General features: G+C 33.6%; 2 protein-coding genes across 3 annotated transcripts; both read left to right on the top strand.

The window, feature by feature from the left end:
* The first annotated feature begins 2,439 nt into the window (after positions 1-2,439).
* Positions 2,440-6,842, top strand: NTRB (NADPH-dependent thioredoxin reductase B). Of its 2 annotated transcripts, none has more exons than XM_048116596.2 (3): positions 2,440-3,566; positions 5,983-6,039; positions 6,672-6,842. In XM_048116596.2, exons 1-3 carry the CDS (start codon positions 2,522-2,524, stop codon positions 6,698-6,700), a joined length of 1,131 nt encoding a protein of 376 aa, XP_047972553.1. In that variant the 5' UTR covers positions 2,440-2,521; the 3' UTR covers positions 6,701-6,842. The 2 variants fall into 2 exon arrangements, with proteins under 2 accessions (XP_047972553.1, XP_047972554.1); XM_048116597.2 differs by having other exon boundaries at positions 6,639-6,842.
* Positions 6,843-10,778: 3,936 nt separating this feature from the next.
* Positions 10,779-13,001, top strand: PIRL4 (plant intracellular ras group-related LRR 4). The gene is made up of 4 exons (XM_048112901.2): positions 10,779-10,989; positions 11,074-11,663; positions 11,812-12,716; positions 12,811-13,001. The coding sequence occupies exons 2-4, from the start codon at positions 11,087-11,089 to the stop codon at positions 12,961-12,963; spliced, it is 1,635 nt and encodes a 544-aa protein (XP_047968858.1). The 5' UTR covers positions 10,779-10,989; positions 11,074-11,086; the 3' UTR covers positions 12,964-13,001.
* Positions 13,002-20,122: the final 7,121 nt, after the last annotated feature.

Raw genomic sequence — 20,122 nt, 5'->3', positions numbered from 1 at the left:
TTTGTGGAGATTTATAGAGTTTAATTCTTTTATTAAATTCAAGTATGTACATTATGGGATATTGATTAGTGAAAATGATAAAGTCACTAATTAAATCCCACAAGTCACAACCAAATGATAAAATGTCCAATCCGAACATGAATATATTAGAAGTCATTTTAAGCACACTTAACAGATCTCAGCCGATTTACCATATATTTCGTCTTAGCCACTTATTTGGTCCCTACCACTGATTAGAGTGCTAAATAACCATGGTTATAAGTTTGATCGAGTTTAGTAATGGTTGGTGGTATGCTGCAACAATGTTTAATGAGTGTTCCAACTTGAGAAAAAATTGTAAATAAATAAAAGGGTAAACTGCTTCTAAAATCGTCAACTTTCATAAAATGCTGGAATTTCTCATGAACTTTAAAAGTTGCACGAAAAATCACAAACTTTGCCGGGTTGTGCAAATTTCCCGAGTACCCGATTCTGAAATTTTCCGACATTAACTTATCTTCTGTGGGAACCGGAAGCGTGACTAGGCAGCTGGAACACAAAACTACGTCGTTTTGTGTTATGCTAAAAAAAAATTATTAAAAAACCTCATATTTCATTACGTATGTTTCTGGAGGAAATTTTTTTACAATTTCTATCTTCATCAAGCGAGAAAAATCGCGTTGATCTCTCTGAAAAATCGTGCTGATCTGCATCGAGAGAACATCACTGGAGAACATCACCATCCGAACTAAATCGAACATTACCATCTGAAAATCACCATCCAGACAATTAATGAAACCAAAATTCATCCTACTCAAAATCAACAAAAAATTAAGCAGCGGAGGTTACGGAGTGTAGAACTTACAGAGTCGCCAGCGCCATCGGATGTTGCGGTCGCCGTTGCCGTCACCGTCGTTGCGGGGAAGAGGTCGCGTCGTCGCGCTGTGCAGAAGAAAGCGTATGTTTGATGTTTAATTTGATGTTAGGGTTAGATGTGTTTAAGTTCAATTTTGGGGGTTTTGCCTTTTAAAATCAGATTTTAAAAATATAAAATTTAAATCCAAGTCATTGTACACATTAGCGTCCACAACATCATCCACGTCAGACAGTTACACGCGTCAGCACTCTACTTAGTCGGAATACCCGACTCGGGAAATTTGCACACGGGAGCAAAGTTTGTGATTTTTCGTGCAACTTTTAAAGTTCACGGGAAATTCAGCCTTTTATGAAAGTTGACGATTTTAAAGGCAGTTTATCCTAAATAAAATAATAAAAATTCGTGTTTGAAAAAGGGCAATATACAATCCCACATTTTTCTAATTTTAATGAGTAAAGGTCAAAATTGGTCCTGAACATATGACCATTTTACGTTTTTGGTCCTAAACATTATCTTTTGGATTTTTTGGTCCTGCACATATGAAAATTTGATCATTTTGGTCCTCCGTCAACATTTCTGTTAAAAACTAACGGTCAACAAGTTTAATCCCTATTTTGACCAAATTAAACTTTTAATTCTGATTTTTTACTCCCTAATTAATTCCTTAATTATTTTTGTAAATATTCTAAACCCATCATCACCACCCCAGATCTACTCCAGCTTCTTCGACGCCTCCGGCCGCGACTCCGGCGACGCTAGGTCGATCACCGCCAGGTCGAACAACCACCGCCGCCGAGAACCACCTCTCAGAAGCTCCGCCACCGCCTCTCCGAGATATTCTTCCCCGACGACCCGCTCCACAAGTTCAAGGATCAGTCGTAGTTTCAGTAACTGATTTTGGCGCTGCAATTCTTCTTCCCAATTTTCGATTGGGCCCCCAATTACACCTTCCAGCTCTTCAAATCCGACGTTGTTTTCGGCGTCACCACTGCCAACTCGCCATTTCCCAGGTGCCCTAATTTTAAGAATTCAATTTCTTCCCAAAAATTGAATATTCTCGTCCAAGATCGATTTTTTCATGCAAATTTGAGTTTTCTTGATTTCAATTTATAGAATTTTGATTAGGGATTTGTTTTTGGGAAATACAGGGGATAAGTTATGCTAAGCTAGCAAATCTGCCACCAATTATTGGTTTATGTAAGTGGGAAATTCATCAAGAATCCCTTTATCTTGCTCTGTTTTGTTTTGAACTAAAGGCTATGGAGAATATTTGTAAAAATAATTAAAGAATTAATTAGGGAGTAAAAAATTAGAATTAAAAGTTTAATTTGGTCAAAATAGGGATTAAACCTGTTGACCGTTAGTTTTTAACGGAAATATTGATGGAAGATCAAAATGATAAAATTTTCATATGTACAGGACCAAAAATTCAAAAGATAATATTTACGAACAAAAAAGTAAAATGATCATATGTTTAGAACCAATTTTGGCCTTTACTCTGTAGGAGTCTTGATAAAAAAAAGCAAAACAATAAACAACCCCAGCAAGTCCAAAACCATAAAAGAATCATTTAAATATGAAAAAAGCAAAACCCTAAATCGAAAGTCGAAACCTTGAATGGTCCACCCGCTCAATTTCAATTGAAATCCCAATTCTGAAAGCTTGATGACCTACAACTGTTTCTCCAAATTCCTCACCACTCTCAAGAAAGCCCGCAGCTTTATCGGTGTCGCCGCCCTCTCCACCACCACCACAGCCGCCGCCTCCGCCGCACCGGCTTCCCCCAAGTTCTCAGCCATGGAATCCGACCTCCAGACCCTCAAAACACGCGTTTGCATCATCGGCAGCGGCCCCGCCGCCCACACCGCCGCGATCTACGCCGCTCGCGCCGAGCTCAAGCCCATCCTCTTCGAGGGCTGGATGGCCAACGACATAGCCCCCGGCGGCCAGCTCACCACCACCTCCGAGGTCGAGAATTTCCCCGGCTTCCCCGAAGGAATTGGCGGGATAGATCTCATGGACAAGTGCCGCGCGCAGTCTGTCAAATTCGGCACGCAGATCTTCACCGAGACTGTCTCCAAGGTTGACTTCTCCGGCTTTCCGTTTAAGATTTTTAGCGATTCTAGGACTGTTGTTGCCGATTCTGTGATTGTAGCAACTGGTGCTGTTGCGAAACGCCTCAATTTCCCCGGCTCCGAAACCTTTTGGAACCGGGGGATTTCTGCTTGTGCCGTGTGCGACGGCGCGGCGCCTATTTTCCGCAATAAGCCACTTGCAGTTATTGGTGGTGGTGATTCTGCCATGGAGGAAGCTAACTTTTTAACTAAGTATGGCTCTAAAGTGTACATTATTCATCGGAGGAATGAGTTTCGTGCTTCGAAGATTATGCAGAACAGAGCACAGACGAATCCGAAGATTGAAGTGCTGTGGAATTCGACAGTGACTGAGGCGTATGGGGAGAGAACTTTGGGGGGATTGAAGGTTAAGAATGTGCAGAGCGGGGAGGTTTCAGATTTGGCTGTTTCTGGTTTGTTTTTCGCAATTGGGCATGAACCTGCAACCAAGTTTCTGGATGGGCAGCTGGAATTGGATTCGGATGGATATGTGGTCACGAAGCCCGGCACCACATATACCAGTGTGAAGGGTGTCTTTGCTTCTGGTGATGTTCAGGATAAGAAATACCGGCAAGCTATTACTGCTGCTGGTAGCGGTAAGTATTCTATAAGAAAACTGTTCTCTGCTGAATTTAATTTACTCTTTACTGTCTTTTGTATTGATTTTGATACTTGAAACTTTTTTTGGTGTTTGCTGACTTTCACATTGTTTAAACCAGAAATCGCCGTCATAACTATTGCAGAATAAAAAAGATATATTTATGATTCAACATAGAAAAAGTTGATGCCTTTTGGATGATGGATTACTATTTTGGTGAAACTCATTAAGAAAAGAATTCAGCTCATGATGTAGCTTCCATGATGTTTCACCAGTATGTGCTTTTATTTTGGTATATGGAAGTTAAGAAATGTATAGTATAAGGCGCTATTGTGAAACAAAGATTAGGTTCCGCAATTGCTGATATGAAAGGATCAAATTGAAGTTAAACATAGGGATTCCTCTTCTTTACATAGTATCCTGTTACAGCCCTCCTAGTGTTAGTATCTAAACATGATTAGTTTAGTTTCTTAAGAAAACATGGATGATCTTGAATATTTAGGATGTGATATAGTTCTATGTGTTGATTCCGCACCTACAATTATGCCTTGCCAATTATGTGGAATTGCAATGAAAAGAAAAGAATAGTTTTGAGCCTATGACTTTTAGAATCCATTAGGCATCATTGCTTGAGTGTATTCAGTTTCTTAATTCCCAAGTAAGGTTGAGGTTGATGAAAAGATTTTTTGAGAGAACAAAGTTGCTTGATATCTATTGTTTGGTGTAGAGTACAAGTAATTTGGAGTATACTAGCACAGGTTACTTGTTTTCATGGCTCATCTCTCTTTATATGACTTGAAAAGGTTTTACTAAGTTACTAAAACTCACCTAAAAAAGTTAAGCTTGCACGATGAAAATGCTTCATTATAATGTAGAGTAGGATATTAATGAGGTTTATACCTCTAATATCATCATGTTGCTATGTTATGAATATCAGTACATTGGAAATTTGGAACACTTTGTTACCTAGATTATTAACTTATTTCACACTGGTAACTCTAAGATTACTCCAATTTCAGAGTTCTATATTGTCGAATAGGCAAAGAATTAACATAGAATTTAGTGAAAAGATTTAGAAGCTTGTCAAAACAACATTAGTAAATGACGTAGCTTTATTTCAAGACATAGGTATGTGTAAATTGGCAATTGAGATAGGGTTAAATCAGTAATGACTGCTCAACAAAAACAGATGATATATCCACAAGTGTGACCAAATTAATTTTTGCTTGAGTCATGTTATGTGTTTGAAATTTTCTCTAAGTGAGACCAGTAATCTTCTCTTGAATCATTTTTTGTTTATAGGGTATATTTTTCATGGTGTTGTATTTGTAAGATACTTGTTAGTGTGTATTAGTATATAATATGCCCGGAATCTCTATGTGGAATGATGTAACAAAGAGATTAGTCACCTTCCAAAGTTACCAACTGTAACCAAAGGAAATGCAAGGCATTTTCAGTCAACTAACACTAATATTTGGAATTGTTTGAACCGGTCTTTCTTCACCCTTTCCAGTGAAGGAGAAAGCACTTTTCTTAGTGGCAGTTAGGACCAATATTAGATTCTGTGTAAATTTCATTTATTGTATTTGTATCCTGTTTATTTTACAAGACATAGTACAGGATATTTCTCTTATATCCTCAAATATCGTCTGCAGTCTGAATTCTTTCCTTAATATTATACTTCTTAAACCCACACTTTCCATTCCTATCCCTAAATCTGAATCTGCAGTTCACTTGATTGAACTAATTTCTTTTGTATGCAAGTTATCAACCATTCAACCTTCCCTATAGAAATGAATAATCTGCATTTATCCTGGGAAAATAGTTGATCATCCTCAAAAGATTGCCCTGAATACAGAGTGATCCTTACTAAGCTCTATATGTCCTAACCTCATTACTTCATCAGATCAGTCAGACCAAGACACCGTCAACTGTCAAGAAAAGCATGTCATGTGTCATTTGGCACAAGGATTAAGGAAATACAATATGTTTCTTGGTCTTTGTAGTTCACTTGTCAGGTTATTTTAGTGTTCTAAGCGATCTCCTTGTCCTAGCTAAAAATTATGACGTTTTCTAGCCTCCTTCAGAAAGGAGTCTTTAGACATATAGGGAATACTAGTAAGTGGGAAGTTATCCCCAGGAACAAACTTTCACCACATATTTATTTGCAACTTTTCTGTAAGAGCCATTAACAATGTTTTAAGATTTCACAAACTAATATGTTATGCATCTATCCTATCTGACACTTAATTCAGGAATTCCATTCACTGCTTTGTTTGCTGCAACCACTGTTTTAGTCCTTTTTGATTCATTATTTCATTATCATCTGTAGTGGCTCCTAATCTGATGAACATATACTAGAGCTTATATTTTCTCAAGGAATCTAAACTGATATCATTATCTACATTATGCAGGGTGCATGGCAGCTTTGGATGCAGAACATTACCTTCAAGAGATCGGTTCTCAGGAGGGTAAGAGTGATTGAGCATTTAAGCTTATTGGAATTAGTCTCAATGAATATTACAGACATTTCAAATGAAGAGCTATGGTGCTACCCTTATTTTAGTATCCGATATTGGTGCTGAACTTGTTACGATTGAAGAACAAATATTTGTTATGAAATTATAATTTATTTATATCATCCTTATCTTGATTATTACTGCTGTTCTATTACTTTTGTTAGTTACTTCCTTATTCTTCTTATTGGGAATTTAGGACCATAATAGGGCTGTCATGTTCACACTATCAACTGTCAAGGCCCAATTAGAAGTCAAATATAAACACTGAGTCACAGACCTAGACTTGCTTGATATATGTTGGGTTAGATTCATGTACTGTTGCATAAGGAAATGAATTAGACTTCAGTCACCTTGTTATGAACATCAGATGATGATGTCTGGGTAATGTTATAAATTCAGTCCTTTTGCTAGACCTGTTAGCTCTCGTCTCTGCTCTGTCTATAGACATGGAGTTCATAGGTGCCTGCATTAGTGTCTGCTTCTGCACTGCATCCACACCGTTGCAATCTTTGTACATGTGCTCTCCTTGCTGTTTGTTTTGATGTTTGTAGTGTGATGAAGATCCCGGAATCTTGATTTGACAGATCACGGTGGGCACATTTCCAAAATCTGAGGAACTTAAGAGGGTGGTAGTGTCTCACCGAGGTTTGGTCAATCCCCTCAATTGGTTAAGCATCTCTATTTACAATCCTTGTACTACTAGGCATGCTATTATGTCCTTTGATTTAAATTATAGTAAAGACTTAATTCAGATTTCTTTGGTGGATACAAGGTATACTAGTTTAATAGAACTAATAATAAACTAATACTCCCTCCGTGCCCAAAGAGTATGAACTTTGGGTTCGGCATGAGTTTTAATAAATAAGGGGAAAAGTAAGAGAAGAGAGAAAGGGTAATGAAAATAATGTAAGTGGAGAGTATGGAGTATGGTCCATATTATTATAATTGTATAAGTGTTAATGGTAATGGTATAAGTTGTAAATAAAATGATGTGTAGGGGTAGTATGTTGTTTGAATTTTTCAAAATTAGAAAGTTCATACTCTTTAGGAACGGACAAAAAATGAAATAGTTCGTACTCTTTTGGAGATGGATGAAGTATATTTAGTTTATACTTTGATGTGTCGTGCAACTAATTTAGTTGAATATGAGTATTTCTTTTCTGTTTTCAAAAATAAAAACATAAAAAAATAGGTATCATAATATTCTATTTTGTTAATATGTCTATGTTTAAAATATCACTTGCTTTTTCTCCCATTTTGATAATTGGGCCTATTTTCACACAATTATTTTACACTCATGTTTCATTATAAAAATTCCATTTGGATAAGTGGGCTTATACTAAATTAATGTACTCATATGATTTATTAATAATATTTTCCACATACTTTCCTTCACATTTTTAAAATTTTTTTGTGTCGATTGAAAATAGGCCTTGAAATTATCAATTATGGATGAAGAAAGTAAAATATGTATTCAAGAATATAGAAAAACCGATGTCTACAATCACTATAATTTTCTGAAGAAGTAGTATTAGAATATAAAGATACAGTAGGAAGCAAGTACTCCAGGTAAAGGAATAATACACGTGTATATTTGCATCTTACATACATAAATCTCTTATAAAGAGATTTTTTATATGTATATATCTTTCTTAGTTTTGGTCTCCGGAAGAAGTTATAAATTTAATTTTCTTTCAGAGTCTACAAATCTAAAACTGCAAGAATATCTCCGGCAAGGGAGGTGATTAATGGCTAACTAATTAATAATCCAAAATTAAGATGAATTTTTAATCATTAGATTATAAATCTAGTAGTTGATATAATGTCAAGTATATTATATTTTAAATTTAAATAATTATTAAATAAAATTAAAGGGCATTAATGCCAATCCCCTCTTATTAAAATTATCCTAAAATTTTAAATTTACGTAACTATCTCAATTTAAATTATTTTTTTCGCAAAAAATATATCAAATTAAAGGTAATTTTATAAGGATTCTAACGAGATCAATTGCATATGTTCCGACGATGTTCGGATGATGAAATTTGATGATTTTTATTTCAGTTTTCGTATATGTTGATTATTTGACGAAATCTCAACATAATGCATATAAAATCTCAATATAATGAATGCAAAATCTCAATATAATGCATGTGAAATCTCAATAAAACTGGGTTGATATTTTCGTGTACTTATGTTGAAATACTCATGTCATTATGTTGATATTTGTAATACATTATGTTAATATAAAAAAACACGAAAATTATGATAGGATGATGAAATTTGATGATTTTTATTTCAGTTTTCGTATATATTGATGATTTGACGAAATCTCAATATAATGCATATAAAAATCTCAATATAATGCATGTAAAATTTCAATAAATCTGGATTGATATTTTCGTGTACTTGTGTTGAAATACTCATGTCATTGTGTTGATATTTGTAATACACTATGTTAATATAAAATAAACACAAAAATTATGATATGATAACAAAATGACGATCTTACATTTTGTTGATATTTTGTCTACTATTTATTGAAATTCGTAAGATTTAATCTTATCCACTCATTTTAAAATCTAAGGTGGGAGATTTGGTGTTGATTTTGGATTGTAATGGTATAAGCAATAGAACATGACCCTAGAATACCAAGAATTTAATTTTCTTAAATAATTATTGTAATAATTATTATAAAATAAATTTCAGTGACTGTTTTCAGTGTTTAGTAGTAACACTTACATGTAATGTGAGGTTCCTCTGTGGAGAGGAGTTATAATGAAAGAAGGCCACGTGGAAGCCTAGAAGTCATTAAAACATAAAGAAAAAAAAATTAAGACAGCCCATTCCAACTGCCGGAAACGGATTTGCCGTGAGGCCCAACTGCCACCACGTTACAGTTGTACACGTGTTATTTTCTCCAACATTTACACATGCTACCATTTATCACTGCATTTATCCTCTCTATTTAGCAATAAAATCTGTTTTTGTTTTTTCCCCCTCAAATTATAAAATATTAATATGCTACTTATTTTATCACAGTCATTCTTCTTGTGAATGATTAAATAATTTTCAAGATCAAAATAATAATATTAATTGTATATATTCTTTAATTTGGGTACAAGTATCAATGTGTTATATATTGACCAATATGTATACACGTGAACTTATAAATTATTTAAAGGCAAAGTGAAGAAACGCCAGCTTGTTATTCAGTTGAAACAATGCCACGTGAGGTGTTGGTTGATATAATCCTTATACACCTGCCTAATTTTGTTTGTAGAAAAGGACCTTCGTTTCCATAGTAAATCAAATTACCATGATTTTTTTTTTTTTTTTTTTTGTCATATGTTACATGTAAAATATAGTCTCATAATATGAACTTCTCGATATATCAATTTTACCTATGATTTTTTTTTTCCTTTTCAAATTTTACAAGCACTGCAAAAATAATCAAACACAATCAATTAATCAATTTAGTCATATTGGGATATAGCTTACAAATTAACTAATTTAAATATGCTCGATTTATCAGGATAGCTAAGTTGGCCATTGATTTGCCAACATGAGATGACCAGTCAAGGATGGATGTTATTTCTTTGATATATATATATGTGACGATTGACGAATGCATAAGCTAGTTAGGTACAATAAGATAATAAAAGAAAAATCTTACTCCCTCCGTTCCGCCATTAGAAGTCCCGGTCACTTTTGCGTACTTATTTTGTAAAAATGATAATAAATAGTTAAAGTGAAGAAATGACAAAGTTAGAGGGAGAATAGTGTTGAGAAGACTATTCTCAAAAGGGACCGGGACTCCTAATGGCGGACGGAGGGAGTACCATAATTTGAAAAATTCTGAATAAAAAAGAATTCTTATCTTATGCAAAAATATAAAATATACATAAAAGTTAAATTACTAACATAGTAATTTTTTTTTATAAATTACTACGGGGAGACATTTGAACACTAATCCTCTTAAAAAAGAAAATATAAATTTTAATTTCTTTAGTCTCCATTATCTAATAAATTGGATAATGCAGACATGATTCAACATAAATTAACTTTGATTTACTTTCCTTCTATAAATTAGGAATATTTCTTTCTGATAGAGTTTTCTTTTAATTTATTTTCTTTCTAGTTTATTACCTTAAAAAAATTCTTATCTCTTTGAATTAATGCCTGTGTAAAAGCTTCAATATGATGAATGAATTCAGAACTTTATCAATAATATTTTTGTTAGTTTATCTCTTTCGATTTTTCAAATCTTCGAGACTTTTATCCGACTCACCAAACAAACTTTCATACTCATTTGTGGAACCACTAATTAATCCTCTCAAGTCTTCCACCGGGTTCATAAAAGATCCATCAACATTCTACAACATGCAACAAAGAATCATATCATCAGAGAAGTAGATGAGAAACCAATTATTGATTTTCTTTAAAAGAATAAATCAAAACTCGTTAACTACATATACTAATGTAGTAGGAGTACTACATATTTCACGTTACAGGGAAAGCAATATTACTATATTTTTATGTACCTTTTAAAATTGATGATCATGTATGTAATTTATGAGCAATAGAAAAAAATACGAATGTGGACCATATGTCAACTGTGCTCACGAGATGTTGATAATGCGTTCAAAATATTATAGAACTTATTTAAATGGAGAAAATGCAATTTTACTAATTTCCACACAATTTCATCATAAATGTAGTATAGGAGAGACATGAATAGAGCTTCTTCACGTTTCACAGATTGAGACTAGAAACAAACAGCTGCAGTTGAGATTTCTAGTCAAAACAATCTCAAGATGTTGCACTTACCAAATCCAGTAAATAAATAACCCAAACATATAAATTACCCCTCCTTCCATTTCCTAGGATTTTTGTACCTCTGTAAGTAAACATTTTCTAATCCTTGCATTGTTGCATGTACATGGTATATTAATATGTTTGCATAATTGATTTTGTATGTTACAGTGGAGAAAAAGAAATGATGATGGATGCCTCAAGCATGACTGTGGAAAAGGCCGTGCAAGAGGTGATGAGAATGCACAAGTCTTTGCCGGCCCGGCCCGGGATTGAGGAGGTCGAAGCGGCCCGCAGCTTGATCCAGAGCTTGGAGAGGGAAGATGAGATGAAACTGGAGAGAATTTTTCAGCCAAACATGGCAAAACAAATCCCAGAAGAGTTGGTGAGCATTCTGCAGGAAATGCAGAGGACTCTGATTCATTTGCAGAGCAGTGAGCAGAAGAAGGAGGCTCAGAAGCTGCTGGATCTGGAGAGCACCCACTCACTGTTTGATGAATTGATTCAGAGAGCTTCTGTGTGCCTCAAGTCCAATGCATCATCTTCTTCCAAGCCGAAGACGACGACGATAACCAATGAGAAGCCACTGAGAAAATCTTATGAGGAGCCTATGAAGGCCAAGGATGACTATTACTTGAACAAGCCCTTCAAGGCGTCCGCTCTTCGTTTGGACCGTGTTGGTGCCAAGCCTCGATCAAGGGATGTTACGACGTCTCCACTGGTTGTAGATTCCACTCCTGGACCAGAGGCTTCTGTTCATGGTTAGTATTTTGTGATAACATTGTTTGTGTTCGTCTCTATTTTCAGATGTTGGTGTTGGTTTGCAAACTCATCCCACTTCCGAGAATGAGGGAAGTTGAAAGCAGTATATAAGTGTTGTCTCTTAACAGTTTGTGGTGATTGTTGCAGGTGAGAAAATGGATCTAATAAAAGTGGCTAGCTGCATCGAGGTGTCTGCGAAGAAAGGAGACCGGGAGTTGATTCTACAAGGCAAGCTCTCGGATCAAGTTGAATGGATACCTGATTCATTAGGGAAGCTCTCGGCTCTGATGAAGCTGGACTTATCCGAGAACGCCATCATGATGGTGCCCGGTGCCATAGGCGGCCTCTCGTCCCTCAAAACTCTCGACTTGCACGGAAACAGACTCCAAGAATTGCCAGAGTCAATAGGGGATTTGCTCCGCTTGCTCCATCTCGATCTCAGAGGGAATCAGTTGACGGCACTGCCTGCATCCATCGACAGGCTAGCTCGTCTCCAGGAGCTCGACTTGAGCTCCAACGGGATCACATCCCTCCCGGAAACAATAGGCTCCCTCTCCAGCCTCCAGAAGCTCAACGTTGAAACAAATGATTTAGAAGAAATCCCTCATGCCATAGGCAGATGCACTTGTTTGAAGGAGCTCCGGGCCGACTACAACCACCTCAAGGCGCTCCCGGAGGCAGTGGGGAGGATCGAGTCGCTGGAGATCCTAACGCTGCGCTACAACAACATCAGGCAGCTGCCCACCACCATGGCCTCCCTGCTGAGGCTGAGGCAGCTGGATGTGAGCTTCAACGAGCTGGAGGCCATCCCGGAGAGCCTGTGCTTTGCCACGACGCTCGTGAAGATGGATGTGAGCAACAACTTTGCGGATCTGCAGGCGCTGCCGAGGTCCATAGGCAACCTGGAGATGCTGGAGGAGTTGATGAGTAACAACAACCAGATCAGGGCGCTGCCCGACTCCTTCGGGATGCTGACTAGGCTGCGCGTGCTGAACGTCGATGGGAACCCCCTCGTGGTGCCACCGAGAGATGTGGTGGAGAAAGGAGCTCAGGTGGTCACTGCGGCTGATACATAACATTACTACTATTAATTCACAGTGTTAACTACTTTCAATTATTCTAAAATTGTTTGGTTATTATTTTTAGGCTGTTGTTGGTTACATGGCTGAAGTAGCAGGGAAGAGGGAGGTGAAGCCACAGGCAAACAAACAGAAGAAATCATGGGCTCACAATTGGTTGTTTTCAATATCTAACAAACGCAAACGCAAATGCAATCTTGTGGAGTATGCAAAAGCCTAATTTGCTAATGTTTTTGCTTTTTTCAAGCAGATTACTTATCCTGTTTTTGAAATTTAGATTATTTGATTCCTACTTGCATTGTGTTTTACCCTTTGCTCACATGCATCTTTCTGCATAATTCTGATTTCTTGCTAGCTAGTTCAATCCCTTTTTTGTTTCAATAATCGAACCAAGAAGCACATAATTAGTTCTTGCTAGTTCAATATTTACTACTAATATTATCATTATTGGACCTAATTTTTTACTATATAGTACTACTATTAAGTAGTAACAAATAAATGTAAAATTAGTTGGATTTTATTTGATGCTCAATCATAAACCAAAATTTAAATGAGAGAATAATTAACATAGGCTGATATAACTAACATACAGTGTAAAAATAATGTGATTAAGGCAATGAAACATGAAGAAATGTAATTTTTAATTTGAATGCATAATATTTTAAACTTACTCAGCAGCACTTGCGCATTTAAATGCCGACAGTAGTTAAAAAGAAATCTCCCAATTTCATTTAAGCAAGATGGTGTTTGGTCACAAGAGTGTGTGAGTGGTGTCATACAATGTAGACCGTTACTGCCATCATGAAGATTACTGATTAGTTTTTGTAACGTTATTAAACCATCAAGTATAATAATTATTGGGAACAAAGGCAAAACCAGGATTTTGACATTGAGGCTCAAACTATTGAATAATTTTTGTGTATTTTTGGTTATCGATATTACAAAAAGCAGCTATGACATTGAGGGACAACATCTAGAGACGTCGTCTACAGAAGCAATGACAATGTCAAGAGAACTAGTAGCGTAAAAAAAGTGACAGTAGCGTTATCATAAACAACATCAAATAAACTATATAAAATATAGAGTTTTAGTGTAACACGTATGCGATGCACAAATATTATATGAATTCATATTTCTGTAAGTTGTAAATCGTATATTTGATATTGATAATAATTTGATTGAATAATACTCCGGAGTACTTACGAAAATATGAGTATAATAATGATACTTTTGCAACATTTTTATTACAAATAATTGGATGGGCCTTGGCAAAGCCCAAACAAAAACAAAAGGCATGCAATATATTTTGGCACCAAATCTTAATATCAATATATATACTTCATTGATAACCCAATACACTAAAATAAAATAAGTAACTGAAAAGCAAGTATGAATATAGTAGCCGATACCACTTGCATACAAAATAGAACACATTTAATATTTTACGTATAAATGTGCAAACCATCTAATTCAATAAGATAACATTAATAAAAACAAATGCAGTAAAAAGAAACGTATATAATTAATTTAGGAAGAAAATCCAATCCTAAAAAAACATGAAATTAATTTGTGAACTACTTTGGAAAAACATCACATACCATAACATAATACACGACCGAATTCAAAGACAAGAAACGCTGCAATCGCTCCAAATCTGATGCCGCAAACATTTCCTTCACCATGGTCATATCCACTATTGGGCCCTTGAATCCCCCCTTAGATCACCCGATCCTTTTTTCATTATGTTTATAGTCAATAAAAATATTAGAATCATATTACAAAACTTTCATTTACCCCACTTATGATAAGATTAAAAACCCTTTTTTAACTTAAACCTTCCATACCCGCCTGTGGCTTCGCCATGAGTTGCAAAGCAACACTAGTTAATTAGCTTATTAGTCTCCAATTTGATATGCAAAATGGCCCAACAATAATCATCTTTTTTACAGATTTTGATTGGGGGAATTTAAAAAGCATCTTTATTAATTAAGTGGAAAAAGTGAAGGATTTTTGAAGAGACACATAGATAATCATTTTTTGGACTATATATGACATTTTGGTAACTTATAATTCACACATTCTTACATTTTTTTTTAATTACATTCTTCGTTGAACTTTATGTACTACAGTTTAGATCCACTTTTATCGTAACATAAACTTTTTTTTATTTTATAATTCATTTTCGAGTTTGTGTATTAATAATTTGTTATGCATATCCTTAATTCGATCTTAACAATAGTAAAATGTAAATTTACTTAATCACAAAAGGTAAAATTCATATAGTGTAGAAATAAAACCTACGAGCACATGTGTCTAATTACACATTTAGATCATAGTACAAAATAAGTTTATATACCTTTAATATATTTAATAAAACAAATTATAAATAAAATTTCAGAATTCAACCTATACTGAGTCAAATCATAAATAACTTCTTATTTTTGAAAATGTGGAAAATACTAGAAACTATCCGGACCTAATGGGATGATCCGGTTAGCGCGCTAAAATTAGAGGGTTATGATTGAAAATTTATAGCCCGATTAGAAATCGGGTTTGTCCATTCATGCCGACGGGTTAAGCAGGCCATCCCGGTAGGCTGGCCCGTTGGTCTGCAAAAAATAAGGTATTTTACTTGTTTTTCATTTGTCATGTGTCACACATGCATTTTCATTTGAACAATTCTTCTACTTTTTTTTTTTTTTTCTTTTTTCTCTTTGAAAAATATATGTGATCATGTAAAAGATGGACGAGAGTTCAGGGTTTAGGGACGAGAGTTTATAAATGCCCCAAACTAAAAAGAAAAAAGGGAAATGCAAATTTTCTATATAAATAAATGTTGAATTAATTATAATTCCTTGTTTTGTTACGAATTTGATACTTTTTCTTATATTCACCTTATATTTTTATTTTCCTTTTTAATTCATGCTAAATATATATTTTTATTTATAATGTTTATTTTGTTAATGATGTAAATTTGAATACTAATATTCTTTATAAGACATTTATAAGACATGTAAAATCTTTACTAATAATAAATATTAAGATAATTTTGATTAAAAGTTTGTTGGGCTAACCTGAAACAATAACATTTAAGGTTTGGGGTTGAAATTTTTTAACCCGATAAAAGTATAGTCCAATTAGCCCGCAATCCTAGTAAAGCAGGGTCATAATTCACTTGGCTGACCTGATTGATATCCCTAACCTCACATGTATAGATAGGTAATTAAGTTTTCAATACAATTAAAATTTATTCTTTCCCTCTACAAAAATCTGGACATTGTACTAAAATACTGGGTTTTGAGAATACCTATTATTGTGATGTTAGTGAAGAAAGAATATGTACTCTATGTGAGTAGAAGAAGAAAAGAGCCTTTGCTCTCTCGAGGAATCCATTTAACATAACTAAAAGCCAGATAACGAATCATGATTGGAAAGTTCTTTTGCTTTAAAAATGTGGACATTTGAGTCTTTGACTGTGATGATAAAATTACTGGATACAACTTCTTTTTTGGGTCTTGGGATAGTTTTCATTAAAAAACTATGGGCTTGCAAAGAAACCAACACTTAGAAGTTTAGGCATCATATATATATTTGCAATTATTTCAGCAATGAGAAACATCGGAAAACCCTGAAAAAATACTCTTCCCCAATTTCATTCATATTGGATCCACTCAATTTGCTCAAAATCCCAATCAAAAATCAATCCTTGGGTCTCCAGTCGTGAATAATTGTTGTAATATCCTTGCTTAAAAAAAGGCAAACCCTCATCAATGCAGGTAATCATATTAATTTTCTCTCCCTATTACTATTTCAGACTAATTTTAATCATATTAATTGGTGTCCTAGTACATTAATTTTTTCATTTTCCTTTTTTCAATTTTAAAACTCCTATGTTGTTGCTAAGGTTCACTAATTCATTAGAATTTATAATATTTATTTATATTTAATTTTCATTTTTGAAGTAACAAAATTACTTTGGGTTGCATATGATGGGATTTTCAGTCCTAACTCTACGTCTCGTCAAATGTTGTCCAATATTATTATAAAATATATATTCAAAGAAATATTAATAGTACATATGTAATGAACAACAATTGACCTGAATTTTAAAATAAAATTCATACTAGAACATAGAGATTTTGAAATAAGTGCTAACATAGAGATGTTAAAAATATTATGTATAATTGAAAGAATATATAATCTGTAAAATAAATAGTGAAAATTAAGATGGGTGGGGTACAAGGGATGCCATGCCCCAAGTTACTTTTCCACTGATTGCAAAACGACATTAATTATCTTTATAGCCCCGAATTTGATATCCAAGAAATCGACTGGGCCCTATATTAATCATTTTTATAGATTTTGATGTTAGGGAGTTTTAAAAGTTTCTTTTACATTTATGCTAAATAGAGGAAGTGAAACGTTAGTGGAAGAGTTTAAAAAGTTTCTTTTGATTATATATAGTACAGTATATCATCCACATATTCTTACCTTATTTTTTCATCACATTATTTGCTGAACTTTCTGCAGAATTTATACCCACTTTTAGGTATTGTTATGATCTTCATAAATATTGTTGTAACATGAAGTCAATTTTATATTTTATGAATGTTTGTTTTGCATTTTTAATTCGCTCTTACCATACTTAATCATAAAGAGTTATGTTTAATTCCACCATTAATAAAGTAAAAGTTTATATACCTTCAATATATTTTTAAAAAATGTGAAAAAAATACTAAAATTCTTGAAATCATATTCAAGTTTATGTACCCCAACATTGATATAACGAAATTCACTATTTTTCTCAAATTTGTTCTGAAATTTTAAAAACTCGAAATATGGTGAATCACATTAGTATTTATTAAACGTAACAAGTTATAATATCTTAAATGTATAATTATCTCTAATACTAATAAATTTATTAAATAAATTAAAACATGTAATTTAGGATATTATAACTTGAATTTGCACACGTCACTCATGCTCCAACACATATATCAATAATTTATCCCTTATTCTTCCTTAAAACATCAAATTGTAATTTAGAGATAGAAAAGTGTTTTAGTTGACATATGTTATGCAATTATTAGTTTCAAATTGTTTAATTGTATGAGTTTTTAATAAATTGTTATTGCATACATTTGTGAGTTTAGAACTCAATTTTTTTTTTTTGATAAGCGGAAAAGGCTCGAGCCGGCCAACAGCGAGCAAAGGTTCAAGACAAGTGGCCCAAAGCCAAACCGCAAAAATCAAAACCAGAAAAGTACAACGAAATTTCAGTCTAACACCAACAGACCGACTAAAACGCAAAACACCCAAAGAGCCAAAGAAACAACAAGAACTCAATATAATGATATTATTTTTTCATTTCATAATTGTGAATTCACAGTTTTGAATTAGTGCAAATAAAATTACAATCTGGTTGTACATCGTGCACGTACGGATGTAACGCTAGTTATATAAAAGTGGAATGTTGACTCCGCTCACAATACATGATACTTTGTTGGTGATTTGCCTAAATGGAATAACTTTGATTCACTCTAATTATTAAATTCCCTATTATAAGTTTTCATTACATATAAACCTATTCTTTCCCCCTACTTATATTTTCTACTCTTTATTTTGTTTTATATTCTATGTACTTGTTTAAATCTACATTGTTTTACAAAAAAACTTCTACTTTTTACAAAAAACTGGATATTTGTACTATAATAATGGGTTAGAGAAGACCTAATATGTGAATTTAGGGAAGAAAGAATATACACTTTATGTGAGTAGAAGAAGACGACAATGCTGAGAAGAATAAAGGAGCCTTTGCTCTCACCAGGAATCCATTTAGCCGAACTAAAAGCCAGAAAATATAAAAACCACATTCTTACAAAACAAAAACCACTTTTGCTATATAATCAAATAACTGATTATTGGAAATTTCTTTTGCTCAAAAAATTAAGTCTGGAGATTTGAGTCTGCAACTTCCATTTTTGGGTCTTGAGAAATTTTTCATTAAAAAACTATGCCTTGCAAAAAAAAAAAACACTATGAATCAAACTGGGTTTTGGCATCATATATATTTGCAACTATTTCAGCATTGACAACATTTTCATGAATTGAAAACCCTAATTCAATTAATCTTCCCAATTTCACGCAAATTTTGCTCAAAAATCAAAGTCCCAGTCAAATATCAATCCTCAGGTCTCTAATCGTGTATATTTGTTGTCATATCCTGGATTAAAAAAGGCAAATCCCCATCAATGCAGGTCCCTATTTCTATTTCAGTCTTCTATCCAACTTTAATTGCCTTCCAAGTACATTATTAATATTTTCATTTTACTTCCCTAAATTTTAATACTCCTATATTGCAAATACGGCCCAGTAATTCCAAGTATAATTTATAATGATAATTTATACTTTAATTTTAATTTTCATTTTCATTTTTAAGCATAAAAACATTATTTGGGGTAAATATATAATGGGGTTTTTCAGTCCGAAATCTATGATTCGTCAACTGTATTCCACTATTATTATAGCTATTCTAAAATACTAGTACTTCATATATTAAAAAAATTATTAGTACGTATGTAATGAACACTAATTGAACTTATTATAAAAAATAAAATTTTATAGAGCATAGACATTAAAATTAAATGCTAAAAAATTTTATACACCTTAATTAACAGTTGTAGAACTAAGATCATCTCCGATGGCACACTAAAACTCAAAATGAAATACTCCCTCCGTCCCATGTTACTCGCACTTTTACTTTTCGGCACGTCACAAACTCTTTACACTATTTATAGTTTAAGTTAGAATTAATGCATTTAATTAATATGTTAGATTAAGTTAATAAGTCCTTTATAAAGTGATGTCTCATTACATTTAAAATTCTAATTTAATTACACTAAAAAATCAATCTCAAATTTACGGCCTAAAATGAAAAGTGCGAGTAACATGGGACGGAGGGAGTATATAATTAGTTTTAATGGTAGTCCAAAGCTAATTTTATTTTTTATTTTTGACTAAAATATACTCCCTCCGTTCCGCAGTAACAGAGGCGTTTCATTTTGAGCACTCATTTTGAAAAAATAATAATAAATAGTTAAAGTGAAGAAAGAGTAAAAGTAAGAGATAGAATATTGTAGATAAGACTTTTCACTACATTATTCTCTCTCTTACTTTACCCTCTCTCAACTTTAACTATTTATTATCATTTTTTCAAAACAAGAGCTCAAAACGAAACGCCTCTATTACTGTGGAACGGAGGGAGTACTTATTTTTAAGTTTACATTAAAACAAAACTAAAAATACTTTTTCAAATTTTGTAAGCAAAAAGATATAATATAGAAAATATTCTTTTGAGTTTAAGTTTTGTATACATAGTT

The sequence above is a fragment of the Salvia hispanica genome, chromosome 3 (assembly GCF_029641045.1).
Source record: "Salvia hispanica isolate PSC_SH4W2 chromosome 3, Shi_PSC_v1, whole genome shotgun sequence".
NCBI classification, from domain to species: Eukaryota; Viridiplantae; Streptophyta; class Magnoliopsida; order Lamiales; family Lamiaceae; genus Salvia; species Salvia hispanica.
This window is presented reverse-complemented; position numbering and strand designations above follow the sequence as displayed.

What these genes read in the sequence shown, in the direction of transcription:
- NTRB (XM_048116596.2), top strand. Translation starts at nt 2,522, where the DNA reads ATGACCTACAACTGTTTCTCCAAATTCCTCACCACTCTCAAGAAAGCC. An exon ending in TATTACTGCTGCTGGTAGCG is followed by an intron (nt 3,567 to 5,982) that starts GTAAGTATTCTA and finishes TACATTATGCAG; the next exon opens with GGTGCATGGCAGCTTTGGAT. An exon ending in AGAGATCGGTTCTCAGGAGG is followed by an intron (nt 6,040 to 6,671) that starts GTAAGAGTGATT and finishes TTGATTTGACAG; the next exon opens with ATCACGGTGGGCACATTTCC.
- PIRL4 (XM_048112901.2), top strand. Translation starts at nt 11,087, where the DNA reads ATGATGATGGATGCCTCAAGCATGACTGTGGAAAAGGCCGTGCAAGAG. An exon ending in ACCAGAGGCTTCTGTTCATG is followed by an intron (nt 11,664 to 11,811) that starts GTTAGTATTTTG and finishes TGATTGTTGCAG; the next exon opens with GTGAGAAAATGGATCTAATA. An exon ending in TGGTGGAGAAAGGAGCTCAG is followed by an intron (nt 12,717 to 12,810) that starts GTGGTCACTGCG and finishes TATTATTTTTAG; the next exon opens with GCTGTTGTTGGTTACATGGC.